At 30.5% G+C, this 17,734-nt stretch overlaps 1 protein-coding gene across 1 annotated transcript; it reads left to right on the forward strand.

Moving 5' to 3' along the window:
• Positions 1 to 1,816: 1,816 nt before the first annotated feature.
• LOC112703461 (B3 domain-containing transcription repressor VAL2) lies at positions 1,817 to 4,884 on the forward strand. The gene is made up of 3 exons (XM_025754914.3): positions 1,817 to 3,941; positions 4,087 to 4,166; positions 4,614 to 4,884. The coding sequence occupies exons 1-3, from the start codon at positions 3,758 to 3,760 to the stop codon at positions 4,629 to 4,631; spliced, it is 282 nt and encodes a 93-aa protein (XP_025610699.2). The 5' UTR covers positions 1,817 to 3,757; the 3' UTR covers positions 4,632 to 4,884.
• The last annotated feature ends 12,850 nt before the right edge of the window (positions 4,885 to 17,734 follow it).

A 17,734-nucleotide genomic window follows, 5' to 3' on the forward strand; every position in this document is an offset into this window, starting at 1 on the left:
AAGAAAGTTACTATTGTCAAATGATTTTATTAATGTACCCTAGTCGGCCTAAGCTTCGCAGGTGGTGACTAGTGGCTGTTATATTCATGTCTATATACATATATATACCCTGTCTTTATTCTATTTTTCCTTATTATTATACCTTATTCTGGTTCGCTATCCGAATACGTTCTATCTTCTTTCCTTCGATACGATTTGTGATTTTATTTTTACTCTTTTTAGGTTTCTCGATTAATACTCCTTTCAATTATACTTATAAGCTATGTATTAAAAATTCACCTTAAGATTCGTACCACCTTATTATCATTGACTTATGACTCGAGCATAAGAATTTGAAAATTAGGGTGTTACATAGCTCCACTTCCAAACTTTCCCAAAACCTCAATCAAGCTCCGATATACATATATATACTACCTAATCCACAATATCACATTTAACATAGCAACTCAATACCCATATACTATAAACCAAGAATTTCATAAGGATTGAGAATTCTTACCACACCCAAGGATCAAAGAAGCAAGATTGAGCCTTCCCTTCAAGCTAATTAGATCCTATTACATCAAAGAACTCAAAATTTCATCATCTTTATTCAAGATTTTTGAATTCAAAGGGCTGGAAAAATTGGAAGAAAAACGTGGCTTACCTCAAGAACAAAGTTGACGGCTTTGTAGAGCTCGACGTCGTGGATGCGTGGCCGCAAACGGTGCAGCGATTGGAGCTCCGGACGAAAAGTTATGTGAGTTGGAAGATTAAGTAAGGGTTTTTGTTTGTCAGAGAGAGCTCCTTCCCCCCTCTTGCTGAGTTTCAGCGCGAATTGCTTACGAGGGGGAGAAGAGGATGCTGAACTCTTTTGTTCAATGAGGTTTGGTTAGGCCTTGAGCCTAATACGGGCCCGGTTTGGCCCATTCGACTTAATTTTGGGCTAAATTTTTTAAAATTAGTGTAAAAATTTTCGTTTTAATTTTTTCTATCATATTAAACCATAAAAATCACATTTTTTATTTTTTAGAATAAATATTAACTTATGAATTAATTATTTATTAAATAACCGGACGCACATCATGTGCTGCTGCTATTGTCTTCTTCTTCTAGATTTGAATTTTTTTTCTAGATTTTGGATAATTCTTTTTACTAGCTTTTAATTATTTTTTCCCTATATTCTGGATGGTTTTTTTCTAACTTTTGCCGGATGCTTCTTTTTACTATATTTGGATTTTTTTTCCTATGTTTTGGATGTTTTGTTTTTTTTGGATTTGGATGATTTTTTTATAATTTTCGATTTTTATTCTTAATTTTTGAATGTTATTTTATCAATATTTTTTTGAATGTTTCGTTTTGTTAAATTTTAAAATCTTTAAAATTATCGGATATCTCTTTTTTATTAAGTTTTGAGTGTTTTAAAATTTTTAAAATGATTTTTGATTTTTTAAAATAATTTTAAAATTTTAAAACGACGAGAGATAGTGCAGCGGAGCAGCGGAAGCGACTAGTGGTAGTGCGGCAATGCTAAGGCTCAGCATTGTGGGGTGACGGTGACGGATTGGCAGGAGATTGTTGAGAGTGGAGGGTTGCGGTGAAATTAGGATAACAGGAAGGTAAATTATAAAAGTGAAATTAGGATGCATTGAGATATTTTTTGTTACTTTCAGTAAGTTTCTTAGTATTTTGCAGCTGAACTTCCACTTCCACTTTGTGCTGGGAGCTTCAAGACCCAGAATATTTTTTGTGGTATAAGTAGCAGTTTTTTCAAGTTTCTTCTTCTGGATTCTCTTTGAAGCTTCTAAAATTTTCATTTTTGTTTTAGTTTCTGGAATTTTCATTTGGATTTTGTGAGAATAAAGGAAGGATAAGAGTAATTTTAGGAAGTAAAATTAAGATTGAGTTTTAATAGAAGAGAACTCAAAATGTTTAGTAAGGAGTTTTTGTCGGAGAATTTTATTCCTATTCGTTGAAGTTATAGCATAGAGATACTATATATACGTCTCAAGAATTGTAATTGATATCATCAACAATAACAACTATATATACTCACATCTTCTTTTCATATTATTATTATTATTTTATTTTATTTCCTTTTCTTATATAGCGAGTGCATTATTGTGAGTAGTGTTCAATTTCATATTACTTTGTAGCTATTAGAAGTCAAAATTCCGCTGCAGACTCAACAGATTTCATTTGGGGTAGCATTTAGGTAGGTCTCTTATTTTATTTTATTTTATTTTTTAATAATTCTTTTATTTTGATTTCTGCAATTTTTTAATTTTTTAATTTTTAGGATTCTGTTTTTTTATTTGCACTTTGCAGTTCTTATAATCTGAAGGTTGTAGTGGACATTTCTGATTTTAATAAAATAAAATAAAAATAAAAAAATTGTGTTACAGATCTTTGAGCGTGGAGGGCTTGGGGAGCCTAATTATCATTAAAATTCGGTATTGGGGGTTTGTTATTATTAATATCTCATCTAAACCTTTTAATATTTTCATTTTAACTTTATGTCAATGTGTGTGCCTGCTCCTGTCTCTTGAATCTTGAGAAACTTTCTTTACCAAATCAAATAGTTTTCTATTTTGACGGAAAAAGAAAAGTATATAAAGAAATTGGGCAATTAGATTCCCTTCTGCTAAATCATGCCTATGAAACAGGTTACAATCACATATATTAATACAAAGTATGTAAATATGTAATAGCTTTTTATGCTTTTGATCTGACACTCTACTTTGCCTTTTTGCATTTTTATTTTTATTTTTTACTTTTTCTTTTTCCTCTTTGTGGTAGGAAGCTTGGTTAATTTTTGATGGATGCAAAGTGCAAATTTTTTGTGGTTAAATTCCTATTTAGATAGAGTTTAATTACTTTTTATGAGAGATTATATTTAGGAGGTTCAACTGATGAAAATATATTAATACGTGAGGCTTCCCTTTTTTGAGATTCTCCATTTGATAATTAGAATTGAAGCTGGTATTTAATCTTAGGTTTGCTTGATTAGCAGCGTTTCACACTCCCAAGACTCGCAAGTTGTTGCATCTTCTAACTAGATTGGAACATTATCCACTGAGTGGTGTTTATCTTGTTTTGAATTGTCAATTGTTAAGTGTATTATAGCAGATGTCCTTTCGGAGTATTGTTCGTGATGTGAGGGATGTATTGTTCGTGATCTGACACCTGAAAGTAAAGGGATGTATTGTTTGTGATCTGACACCAATGAGGGATTATGAAGTTAGAAAATTGTGTTGAAATTGGACTCCCTGCATTGGTTATTCCGGTGATATTGTCCCAGATATGTTACTATTAGCGTTTTCTCATATCTTTCTAATTCAGTATTGCTTGCATCTCCATTTGCAGGTCTGTTAAATGTACTTGATATTCAACTTCCATAAGATTTATTCCCACAACTCCATGTCATGATTTATGTTAATAAACAAATAAATTGTAATAATAATTAATTATTTTCATTGATTCTTCAAAGTGGCCACGTTGAACAAAAAATGCTATGTTTTTCTAATTCCCTCAATCAAATACTGTTTTGTGTTTTCAAATTTCAATGCTTGGTTCATTTGCCGTAACTAAATAAACTTATAAGAGTAGATTATGTTGGCGATTAGTGAAAAATTGGGCGTTTAGTGCTACCAAAAAGGTGTGCCGAGGTTGGTCTCGAGAATCTTTCTTCAAACTGTTATTTTGAAAGTCTTTTTTGGATTGAATATAAGCCCATGATACATTGTGTGATGTATATTATAATACTGCATTCAATTCAATGAAACAGGCCTACTTCCCACCAATTTCACAGCTTGAAGGATTGCCACTTAAAATCCTTGATGCAAAAGGCAAGGAATGGATATTTCAATTTCGCTTCTGGCCAAACAATAATAGCAGGATGTATGTTTTAGAGGGTGTCACTCCTTGCATACAGTCAATGCAGTTGCAAGTAGGTGACACAGGTAACACTTCTTCACTCCCTGAAAAATCTTTTTGTTTCACATGCTTAGTTCTTTGGACCTTTGTTTTATTCCCACCATCTTGCAATATAATTTATTATATGTAGGACTTTATGTGTCTGTGTCTGACCTGCATTGATTTTCTCAGTAACATTTAGTCGATTGGAGCCAGAAGGGAGGTTGGTTATGGGATTTAGAAAGGCTTCAAATGCCACGCCATCTGATCAGGTACTTTCCTTGAACACCTGCATATTATTATTTTCATTATGCTTTCATTTCCACTAAGAGTTGAAGCATTCAAGCATATGCTTTCTTGTGGCATATTAAGAGTTAATAAACAATAAATATAAACATAAATTTAACCTTAAAGATAGAAATATTCTTAATATATAATATATAATGTGCATGTCTGAAAAAAAAAATAAAAAAAATATATATATACTTATGATAAATAAGTGAAGATTTGAATCAAAATTCTCTCTTGTTCACTAGAAGCTAATAATTTAATATATTAATAATATATAAATAATATTTAATATTATAAAATATATAAAAAAATAAATATTGTATTTAAGTAAAAATAAATTTATTTGGACAATGAGAAAGAGGATCCATCAATTTTGTTTGTAACTTTCTTCATGCAGTAATTAATAATCACATTTATCCTGGCTATAGGTTCAATTTGTTATATGAAGAATGCATTGAGTTTAATAAGCTGGGACTTAGAGATAATGTTGCGCAGATATATGTACTAGAGGTATGTTATATTCACGTTCTAGTTGTAATTGCTTTGCCTAGTTCAATTTCTGTTAAAAGTTAAAACAAATTGAGAATCCTTATTTATCTTAAATGTTCACTCCTTTATTAATTTTCTTGTGATTCTTATTTGTATTATACTCCTTTGAACAGTTCAAAACTCAAAATAGATATGTCCTGTCAAAGTGATTTCCCCTTTTTTGGCTACATGAATTTGAACTTTTCTCCTATTATATGTTTTGGTTTTTGAGTAAGTGGAAGTATCTCGAGTTCTATTTATACTGGAAGAAAGAGCCTTCAGCCTCCTATTTTTTTTTTTTTTAAGGAAAATAACTGAGCAAGTTTACATTGTATCTGTTGAAGTAGCAGTGTGAGAGTTGTCTTGTGTGGTAATATGAATAACTTGAGTTGCATTGAAATGGCTTCTTCATACTATATCATCATATATGCTGCTCCAAATGGTAATTGGATCCCTGTAGATCCCCAAGTATGATATCAGTGGATTAGCTCTAGACTTGTCAATAACAAGCTTTAAATGCAGAGATTTCACTTTTGGAAACAGAAAAAGCCTCTGATATCCAATTGTGGTGCCATTTGTAACTCTCTTCAAAAGATAAAGACCGACAAGTACATTCAAAGGCAACCCAAGGTAATTGACTAAAGTAGATCAAGTTTGAACTATAATATGATAGCTTGTATTATTGCATTTTGTTGGCTGGTTAATTGCTACTCGTTAGCGGATAAGGTAGTTGTTCATTGTTTATGGTTTTGTCATCTAAATATCGGGAATTTAGTTGTTTAACCTGTGTCAAAATATGTTAGGTTCTAGAGGAATCAATTGGTTCAATTGATTCAGAGAGCCAGGGACTACAAGAAAGAATATTGGGATTCATTTGGTTCAGAGAATGTGATGCTTCCGGCTGCGCTACTCTGATAGCAAGAAGTATTACAATGACTTCATATACTTAATAATAAAATAGGAGCCTTTGACTCGAGATCGTATCAGAGTTCTTTTTGAAAAGCGGAAAAAGAATACTTTTTAAATAATACAAAACAAGCATTTACATGTACAAAACTTTTTACTCAAGTAACTTATACATATTATATACATACAAATCATACGACTTCTATCCCTCTTACATAATATAATATTGATGGCGAGGGGTAAATAAATAAAAACTAAACAGCAACATCGACTAAGCAAAACACAATACAACCTTTCGTGAGCTTTTTCATCTGTCTCCTGAAAAGATAAAGTTGTAGGGGGTGAGAACCTAACCACACGGTCTCACCACAAGGTTTCAGAATTGTCATAATAAGATATTTAAAGAGTAATCTATTTTTAAGCTCAGTGATTATTGTTCGTCCTTTGAATCTTTTAAAAACCAACTAGTCATCCAAAAATTCTTTTTGAAAAATCAATATTTAAATATCCAGAAATCCAAAACCTTTCTTTTCATATAAGAAAATCTTAATCAGAAACCAACCACACAATCAATCAACACAATCATCAATTCAGCACCAAAATTCATTGTCAAAAGTAGCATACCAGGACAAATACAGGCAAAACAGACAAGGAAAGCACAAGTTTAGGTAGCAGTTACAGCAAATAGTTCAGGTAGCAGTTAATAACAGTTTAACAATTAGGCAAAACAAGACAAATTCAAACCCAAGCAAAGCATACAAATACATTTGATGCATGTCTGTCCTATGGCTAATGAGCTCATCTGTCGGTTATACAGCCAACCTGACAAGTCCGGTTTGCTAAACCCTTGGACTGTCCCCCGACGTGCATCCCCATAAATCTATGCATAGCTTTTTCTCATATATATATATATATATATATATATATATATATATATATATATATATATATATATATATATATATATATATCAAATCTCTCAATGCAGGTACCATTCCCGGGAATTTATAAGTGTCCAGTCACCCTTACGTCATAGGGTCAACAAAGTATCGAGTCTCAACCTGGAGCAAGTGGTGGCAAGCCACTGCATCTATCCAGGAAAACTCGTGTCTTAGAGATAATTCACATTCATAAGCCATATGAATAATTCATTCAACATTCATCAATATCTAAGTCATTCTCAATATAATCATTATTTGTCAATCCATGTCTCATTTTCAAATTCATTCAAAATTCATATTTCAAAGTCAATCCTCATCATGTTTCTTTCCATTCCATTCATTAACAATCCCAGTTTAAAACCTAATTCTTTCTTTGCTAAATAAATCAATCTTAAAACATATAATGCTTAAAACCCAAATCTTTTTAAATAATTACTTCAAACGAAACTTCCAATTTTATAAAATTTCGGTAATATTTCTTCTAGAACTCGGACTCTGCCACCCTTTTCACGTCTCATCCAAACATTCCTCAAATCCTTCTCAACGATTTCCAAATTTCAACCAGTTCTAATATCAAATTATTTTCAAATTGAACCAATTCTAATAATAAATATTTTTCAAAATCAAACCAGCTCCAATATTAAATAATTTGTAAAATCCAACTAATTCAAATCAAACCGCTTCCAAAATCAATCCATTTTCATATCCTAAATCACTTTCAAAGCCGATTTGTTTACCTTATCGAATTAACTCCAAAACCAAGAAAAACCACTTTTCATAATAATCAACCAAATAGCTTTTCAAACCAATTTCTTGCAACAACCGCACACCACTCAAACAATTAAGCAATCAGTAATTCAGTCCAATAAACAGCCACTTCCACAAGACAAACATAATCACAGAAATATATTTTTCACACCCATATCTATTCATAACAACTCTGTAATATAAAAATAAATTTTAAGAAAAATCCCTACTTCGAAAAGTTAAACCCATAAACTAAATGCGTCACAAGAACCCTTTCTCTCGACCCGAAATCAATTGCAGCTTCAACCACAGGTTCGCTCACTTCCACAATCTGCACATTTTTAATAAACTTTAATAGAGTACTATTTTTCTTATTTTAATTTTCGAGGGTTCCAGACAAGGAACCTTACCGCACTTAGGAAGAACGCTAGGACAGAGCAGCGGCATCTCCGATGGTAACTCCCAGCGGTGAGGAACTCGTTAACGGTCTCCGACAGCCTGAACGACAGCGGCAGCTCCGCAGACTGCGACTGGGCACAGCAACGCGAGCAGTGCCACCTTCTTCTCCCTCCGTCTTCCTTCTTCTATGCGTCTGCTCCTGGCGCGCATTCTCGTTGGCGGCAGTGATGAGAGATGCGATGGTGGTGGAAGCTAGCGTCGCGGACAGGAGCAGCAGTGGCGATGCATGGACGTCGAAGAAAAAACTGAATGGCGGCTGGGTTAGGTTATGGAATTAGGGTTTAATTTGGTTAAAGTTAGGGTTTGGATTTAATTTGGGAATATTTACCTTTAGTAATTTTAATTAAATTAGGGTATGTTGTATTAATTGAAATCTAATTTAATTCTTAAAATTAATTTAAAAAAATATTATTTAATCATCAATTTGCTAATTGGCATTTAATCAAGCATTCTAACTTAAAACTAGAAATAATATAATTAATTTTATTTGTTTATAAAAATTAGAGTATGAAATTCCAAAATCTCAATTATTTAACTAAATCTTATAAAATTCTTATTCTTTTACAATGGTTAACTTGTATAATTTAAATATATAAAATTATTCAATAATTATAAGATTAAGTAAAATTTCCAATTTAATTATCAAAACTTGATTTAATTACTTTTAATTAAATAATTTCTAAAAATAAAATTTTTAATGAATATATAAATTGAAATTAACTCATAGTAATATTTTTTGAAAGTTCTGGGTCTTACATGAAATACTTGCTTCTTGGTTTTACCCAAGATCAACGTTTTGGGAAGCAGTTATTTAGAGATTTCCAAATATCGCAGCAGACACTAAAATCTGCAACGGTCCAAGGAAGAGATACATGTATAAATTCATTGTTAGGTCACCAAGCTCCACAATTCTATGTATGAAATGTTGCTTGTATTGGATGAAATGTTGTATGAATCCATTGAAAACATTGATATGGTTAAACATTAAAAACAACAATACATTTTATGTTTTGAATTATATTGACTTATTTATAGCACTTTTCTTTTAGTTTGATAATACGATGAATTTGTTTATTAAATTTATATTTATTTTGTATGAAAATAGGTTTATTTTGCAATGGAAAAATTAAAAAAAATCTATTTTACCTTACTGACAGATTTACAGATAGATTTTCTGTCTGTATTCAGAATTTGGGATGATTTTTTAAGGTTCCAATTACAGATGAAAAATCTGTTGAAAAATATGTTGTCAATTACCAACGGAAAATTTGTTTGTAATTACCGACAAAAAATTTGTCGAAAAATCTGTTTGTAATTACCGACGGCTGTCTCTAATTACTGACGAAAAATCCATTGGAAAGTTTGACGTTTCAGGGAAATGGAGGTGAGAATTTACCGAAAAAAAAATCTGTCGGTAACTGGTAAAAATCCGTCAGTAATTTTCCGATGGAAAAAAATCCGTTGGTAAATAATTTTTGACGAAACTTTTATAGAAGGACAAAATCTGTCGGTAACCAAAAATCCGTCTCCAATAAAGACTAAATCTACCCATAAATCTGTATATATTAAGTAATTTTCTAGTTGTGAATGTGGCTAAATGAGTGTTTTTTTTTTGTATTATAAAAGAAATGTTGTTACTCAATAAGGGGTGACTAGTTTATATAATCTTTACTTATGGTCTTTTTCACTACTAGAAAATTAGTTATTACAGACGGATATTTCCGATGGATTTTATTCCACAGAAATACAGACAGAATTTCAGAGGGATTTTTTGTCGGAAAACAAAAAAAATGAATTAGCATAAATTACAGACGGAAAACAAAATCCGTCGATAATTCCGTCGGTAAAATTAATTTTTTTTCCGTGGAAAATGGTTACAGACGGAAAATCCGTCTGTAATTAAATAGAAAAAATGCTACATTTCATTAAATTATTACAGACAGAAAATCCGTCTGTAATTTAAAATTTTCCGTCGAAAAACCCTAATTTTATCACCACCCTATCGAGCTCCATTCACTCCTGACCTATGAACTCATTTTCTCATTTTCACCCACATCCCTCTTCAAAGTTGTCGTCGAGTACTCTTCTCCTCCGGTAGAAGGTGCTGTCGCCGCCGGCGGGGATAGACCGTGGGTGCCGTCATCTGGGGAAGCTCTACTCGGTCCTCTTCGCATCGTTCCTCCTCTCCTCGCCGTCGCACGAAGTTCTGAGTTGAGCTCGTGGCGTCGCCGTCGCGAAGGGTTCCTCCCCTCCTCGTCGTGCGTCATTTCTGATTCACTGCTCCTGCCCCTTCTCTTCTTTGATTTTAGGTAACTCTGTCTCAAACTCTCATCGCGAGCTCACTCTGTCTCACACTCTCCGAGCTCACTTTATCAATCTTACTCTCACAACTTTTGCGCACCCTAGGAACAACATTATCAATCTTACTCTCACAACATTTGCAACCATCTATTCAGTTTAGTTGAGGTGAGATTCATTCATCGTGGCTTCCAATTTTATCTTGAGATCTCCAATTTATAAATTTAACTGTTTTGTTTTGATTTAACGCATTGATTTTTATCTGTTTCTTATTTGAAAATATTGAAATAAAAGGATGGTTGTGTTTGCTGGTTTGACATGCGGTGCAAAGATGTGGCGAGACTAGTTATGGATGTTAGCGTGGAACCCGTCACTTCCTTGTGTTTCAAGACTGGTGAGACCATTTTCTTCTTTTAAATGTCATTTGTTCTTAATATTTGTTTTAGTATCTATTTCACAAGGGATTCTAGTCATAAACTCTTTCTTTCAAGCTGAAAAGTGATTAACTAATCTTTTACTGATTGCAAATAGTTGTGCTTAGTGGTGCATCTTTACACTAATAACATGTTAATACCTTGACTCAAAAGATTAATGATACAGGAACTTAATGGCAGCTTGAAAGATAAATCATGCGGTTTCATATACAGGAACTGTATATTATGTTCTGTCCTGCTGAAGGCCACAAAAGAATGGAAGCCGCTGGAGAATTATAATTATAACAAAGAGGAGATAAACAAGGTAAACAGTATGACTTGTATTCAGTTATATTGCTATGCATTTTCTTGATCTTATTGAGTGTTTCTGCTACTCTCTTGGCATGTGAAAATAAAACGCTATTTTATATATCTGATTTCCCACCTGTAAATAAATGCTTGCATAACACAGGTTAATGTAAAAAGCTGAATGAATAATGTAACATTTTCATGGTTTTGCCTCACCTATTTCAGCATTTTACCATGCATAATTTTTCCATCAGTTTCTTATTCTAGTGTTTTCTCTTGCAAATATTTGTCAAATTCTCCTAAGCTTTATAAAAGCCAAGTCATTTAGTTGGACAAGTGGTAAATAGAAAAATTAATATAAAATGAATTGTGGTGTATTTGTAGACACTACTTCACACTCTCTTCTACTTGTAGCTCAGAAATGTTAAGTGTAGTGTTTGTTTGAGATGTCATGTTTGTCTCTTGGTTTTCTTGCATGAGATTTTGAAATGGATTTTAATCATTGTTGTGAACACTAATTTGGTTCTGTGGTTTCTTGATCTACACAAACTATTGAATCGTTAAATTGGATTGCAGCATTATACCTGAACTAATATTTGCTTGCACATTCTTCCATTCTGCTATAATACAAACTGATCCTGCTATCCTTGATTCCTTGTATGGAGGTGCACTTTCTTTCTTTCTTTCTTCCATTCCTGCTATTCTTTTTTTTTGGGGGGGGAGGGGGGAGATGGAATTGGAAGACAGTGTGTTGAATATCAAATACTATCCCTAGCCTTGGGGGAGATGGAATTCGATGAACCAATTATTACTAAATAATTGAATCACAGAAAAATTGAACAATTATTGCATGATGCAGGCAAATCTTGGGTGAGGCTTTGAGCAATATGGCTGTCAAGGATCTCAAAAACCTTGAGACCAAATTGGAAAGAGGGATTAGCAAAATTCGTTCCAAGAAGGTATTTATATACATAGATCTTTCTACTATTATTTTAGAAACTAAGAGTATTATATATACATTATTGCTTTCAAATTAATTAATTACTTTATGTTTGTTCTACATCAGAACAAACTGCTATTTGCAGAGATAAGATTACATGCAGAAGAGGGTAAATGTTTATTTTTAACATTGATTATTATTTCTTTAGATTATATGGCTTTCAAATGTTGGTGACAACTAAATGTACTAAACTACTTTAATTTCCAGGAAGGTAGACTTGCATAACAACAACCAGTTTCTTAGAGCTAAGGTATGCATGTGCATATTTCACATAACATATGTAATACCATGGCTAAAAAATATTTTTTGTTCTTTAACTTTCTTAAAAATTTTAAAAATATTCTTAAATTTTATTTTATTTTGATTTTGTCTTAAATTTTTTTAATTTACATCAAATATATTAAAAACAGTTAATTTTATTTTTAATATTTTTATCTCTGTGATTTCTTTTAATATTTTCAATGAGATTTTTATATCTTTTATGAGATTTACCTTGTTCGTTTAAAATTTTCCTGAATTTTGATTAAATTGAGCAGGAGAGAAGTGATTGATGAAGAAGGATGGTTGCATACAGGAGATATTGGAATGTGGTTACCTGGTGGTCGTCTCAAAATTTTGATAGCTTTGGTGAATTTTGATACCCTACTATGCATTACTTCTTCTTTTGTGTGTGATAATTGATAACATTAGAGGGCCTAGTGGCTTTACATAAGTAATTCAGATTATCTTTATGTTCCTTCTTTTCTAATTTTTCTGGTGATTTTTGTGGCAGTTTCATCAAGCTTTTGTCATGCACCACCCTCCTTCACTTCCCTCCTCATCCAACAGTTAAGATATTATTTTCTTCCTCCTCTTCTTTTTTTTTAATAAGTCTCAATATATATTTATTATAATATATATATATATATATATATATATATATATATATATATATTGGGTGTAGAATGCTGGAATTTTATTACTACTATTAGAATTGCTACTATTATAATACAAATATAATCAGTAGATCAGAGCCTAAGACATTTAATTCATCATTTCTATGTATTTAGTTGTTTTCATATTCTATATATTTGTCAGATGATATATCAGAAAAAAAAAAGAAAAAAAAAACTCAAAAAAAAGGTTTTGCACTTTTACTTGCTGGGGCTGGTCTCTATTCCTTTTGAAACTTATTTGGGATGCAAGAGTATATTTTTATTATTAATGCCATCAATTAATTTATTTTTCATGCAAATTGTGGTCAATGATAGCATATTTATGGCTGAACAACCTAATTTTGTGTTACTTAGGTGTAAAAAATACATTGTCAGAACTCATGAAATACACTGCCAAAACCAGAGAGAACAGTCCAAGATCTTCTGGTACCTCACCGCTTAGGACTCTCAGATTTCAGTCTTTGGGAAAGCTGAATCCAATTGATTTGAAGCGCTTGTCTTTCCATATGTCACCACCCCACAGGGCAACTCAAAACAAGAAGATTAATGAGGAACCAGACAGAGAAATGGAAGTGGATCACAAAGATGTAAAAGCTGAAAAGGATGACACATCAGAGTTATAGTCGATAGTTTTAGTATGGTTAAACAATATATTGGGAATTATAGTTAATGATTAATACACTTTGTTTATGTTTTAAATTATATTGACTTTTTTGTTTATAGTACTTTTCTTTTAGTTTGATAATACGATGAATTTGTTTATTTTTTGAAATATTATAAATATTCGAATATAAATTAAATAAAAATTTGTATTAAATTTATATATATTTTGTATGAAAACAAGTTTATTTTGTAATTAGAAAAATAAAAAAAAATTATTTTACCTTACTGACGGATTTTCTGTCTGTAATCAAAGTGTGAGATGATTTTCCAAAGTTCAAATTACAAACGGAAAATCTGTCGAAAAATCCGTCTGTAATTACAAACGGAAAATCTGTCGAAAAATCCGTCTGTAATTACAGACAAAAAATCCGTCGAAAAATCCGTCTGTAATTACAGACGGAAAATCCGTCTGTAATTACAGACGGAAAATCCGTCGAAAAGTTTGTCACCTTTAGGAAATGGACAGAAAATTTACAGAGGAAAAATCCGTCGGTAACTGGTAAAAATCCGTCTGTAATTTTTCGACGGAAAAAAATCCGTCGGTAAATAATTTCCGACGGGGCTTTTACAGAAGGACAAAATCCGTCGGTAACCAAAAATCCGTCTGTAATAAAAACTAAATCCGTCTATAAATCTGTCTGTATTAATCTATTTTCTAGTTGTGTTTGTTTATTATTCGTTGCTGTGTCTATGGTTTGTATTATAGTCCTTCATATATATTGTTTTAATCTACTCACACCCTTTGTTTGGCTCTTGGTGAGTTTCTGAACTATAAAAAAATTATAGATAAAGAATAACGTTTTTATAATAGATGAAAAAGTCAATAAAAGCATTACATGTACACTGAATAATAATAAAAATGGTAATGTAATATTATTTGAACTGATTCAAATTATCAATTCAGTAATATAAGAAGTTTATAACATTTTTTTGTTTTGAAAATCCTTCCTTGTTATTTCCGTTGGTTTTGGTATGCACCAAAGTACCAAACTTTTATAGGTGTAGAATAGATGACAGGAGAAAAGTGAGTTTTTATTTATAGTAATAAATATACACAATTACCAAAAATTGTGGGAATAGAAGGAAAGTAAATAAAAGCATTGATCATAGAAACGGAATAAGATCTTATAATTAAAAGGTAATATAATATTACCTTATTTAAACTAATTCAAATCATAAATTCTGTAATATAAGAAAGTTTATAAAATTGTTAAACTCTGTAATATAAGAAAGTTTATAAAATTGTTTGCTTTGAAAATCCATACTTGTTCTTTCCATAATATAAATGAATTTTTATTTATCGTAATAACAAATACACATAAATGACCATAAATTGTGGGAATAAAAGGAAAGTAAATAAAATCATTGAGCTGGGAACGGAATAATGTTATAAAAGGTAATATAGTATATTATATTATTTAAAACTACTTCAAATAATCAATGCAATAAGAATGTTTATAGCATTATTGTTTTGTTTACGATTGAGTGCCTATATATACCAAAGAGCCTGTCCTTTTACATGCATCATAACCATTGAAAGCAAGGTGAAAATAAAATTTCCACTCGAAACAATATGAAAAGCCTTTTCTATTTTCCCATTCTCTTAGTACTTATTCTCTCCATCGGTTTTGGTATGTGCAAAATTCATACAATTCAATATATTTTGTTTTCAATAATTGTTGTTATGATTTTACTTTGTTGGCTAATAATGGTGTATTTTGGGTCCGAATTGTTTGTAGGAAATAACCAATTGCAGGGAACAGAAGCAGCATTAATTTGCCAAAATCCTTTAGCCGACAGAACTCTTTGTCATAGGGATCCTCGAAGACCAAATGTTGATCCATGTCTTGCTGCTTGCCTCTTTTTTAATAAATTCGCAGATGTAGAGGCATCTAAATGTAACAGCTCTGGTCAATGCATATGTACGTATCCAAATCCACATCCAGAATGTCCTTGTATGGGATGTGCCCCACCCCAAGCTAGTTAATTAATTTGTTATGGGATGTGTATGTGTCCCATCACATACACACACTACATTCTCCTCCTTTTCAGTGGAGTTATGATTCTACTATTTATCAATTTTTCTTCAAAGAATAATAAAGTATGCGTTGTGCTATAATTTATTGTTATATCTATATATTTATCAAATAAAAATATAAGTTTTTTAGTCACAGGACCTTTTCGCTGACAGAGTGGTTTTTGAGTTTTATTTGGTCTATTAATAATAAAAAGATCTGATCCTAACTATATATGGTATGTGTTTAGCGTCATTCCACAGTAAATAAATACAAATACAAAATATACTACTCCTAACGTGTTAGGGTGTGTTTGTGAAACACGTTGAAGAGGATAAAAGTGCATTTCAGTGTTTTGAACGCTGTTCTTTGATGTTTGTCAACTTTTTTTCTTTGAATGTCAACGTGATTCTGCATCCCAAAAGCTCGTTTACTAAAAGCAAGAAATTATAACTTCTGCGTTTACTCAATGCACGTTAGATTGTTGCTAGTTATTATTGGTTTTTCCATAATTTTTTCTAAATAAATACTAAGAATATTAAAATAATTATTCTAATTTTTGTGCACTAAAACTATTTTAATTTTTTATAATATGTATTATTGTTCTTATTAGAAATAATAAATTAAATAAAAAATTAATTATAAATAATAATAAAAGTATAACTTGTAAAAAATTAGAACTTAAAATAATAATAAAAATAAAATTATTAAGAGTATTAAAATATGTTATTTTATGTATTATTTTTAATTTAATAAATAAATATTAATTTTTACTATTAAAAAATACTTAAAAAGTTGTCAATTTTTATGTTATTTTTAATTTCATAAATAAATATTAATTTTTATTATAATAATAAAAAATTATAATATACTAAAATAGAGTATTATAAAAAATATTATATAAAAAATACTAAAAATATAAAAAAAAATTAAAATATACTTTAAAAATAATATTATAATTTAATATTATATTTTTTTAATAATTAATTAATTATTTATCTAGAAGTGATCTTAACTAATATTATCCAAACAATATTTATATTATCAAAATCAATTTTAGTAAAGATTGCCAAACATAAATCATGTTGGCACAAACTCACTTCTATCCAAAATTAATTCTACAAAATCACTTTCATTCAAATTCTAATTTGTCCAACGTGAATCCAAACACACACTTAATTGTTTAATTTATAGAGATGGTTACTTTTGTTTAATTTATTAAAAATAAAATATATGTTCCTAAATAAACATATATATAATGATAATTTAATATGATGAATTTATGGTTAGAATTTGCTACACAATTAAATAATATTGAAAAAAATCCTAAATTATTTTTGATAATTATTTCGAAAGACAATGAGATTTTTATTAACAAAAAACATATTATTTTTGGCCTTTGAACCGTTAGTTCTTCTGTCAATATTTTTTTTGTATTAATAGAATAAGTCTACATGACATATTAAACTATTGATTTATCTATTAAGAATTAACTAAAATTGAAAATTTATTTTTTATCATGAGTTTCGTTATCTTTTAGAAATAATTGTTAGGGTTGTTTAATTTTTTGTTTTATTTTTTTTTAAAATATGTTGATTAAAACTAAAAAATATTAGTAATTTTAAATTATTTTTATTTATAAAAATTAAATAAAAAATATATTAATATATGCCATATAAATATGTTCTAAAAAAATCACTAACAAAAGAATTAACGAGTCTCATAAAATTAAATATCAAAAATTAAAATAAATATTTTAGACTTTGTAAACTATACCTGGAATTCAAAGAGTTTTGGACGCAGGAAGAAGCGGAAGAAGCTACGGCTAGTGCTAGCGCTAGCCGTAGCTTCTTCGGTAAAGTGCTGAGCTCCTTCACGTGCGGCTAAAGGAGCTCTTGTTGCTTCCTCTGCCTACCCCTTGCGCTAAAGTACGGTACACTGAAAACCATGCCCAGCAGAACTAAGTGCTTGCTTCTGCCCCTCAATGATAAGTTTTCTGAAAGGAAATCTTTGCCCCTTGTATGGTACACGGAACTTTAAAAAAATTGCCAGAGCTGCCAGAATAAGTATTCAGTCAATAATATTTATAGGTATTACCCTCGAATTTAGTTTCACATATATGGTTGGTAATTTATTATTATTAGATTGTCGACCAAATTTGTGAGAAAGAAAATGTGGTAATTTTATGTTGATTTTACCATGAGAAATTTTAACGGTGACGTTGTTGATCATCGAAAAAAAACTATTCATATGTTCTTCTAATAAAATAAAACCGTTTCTTTTCGTACAAAATTTAAAGAGAACAATCAGGAATAAGTTATAATGTTATGTACAG

Source organism: Arachis hypogaea, chromosome 7 (assembly GCF_003086295.3).
Source record: "Arachis hypogaea cultivar Tifrunner chromosome 7, arahy.Tifrunner.gnm2.J5K5, whole genome shotgun sequence".
Taxonomy (NCBI): Eukaryota; Viridiplantae; Streptophyta; class Magnoliopsida; order Fabales; family Fabaceae; genus Arachis; species Arachis hypogaea.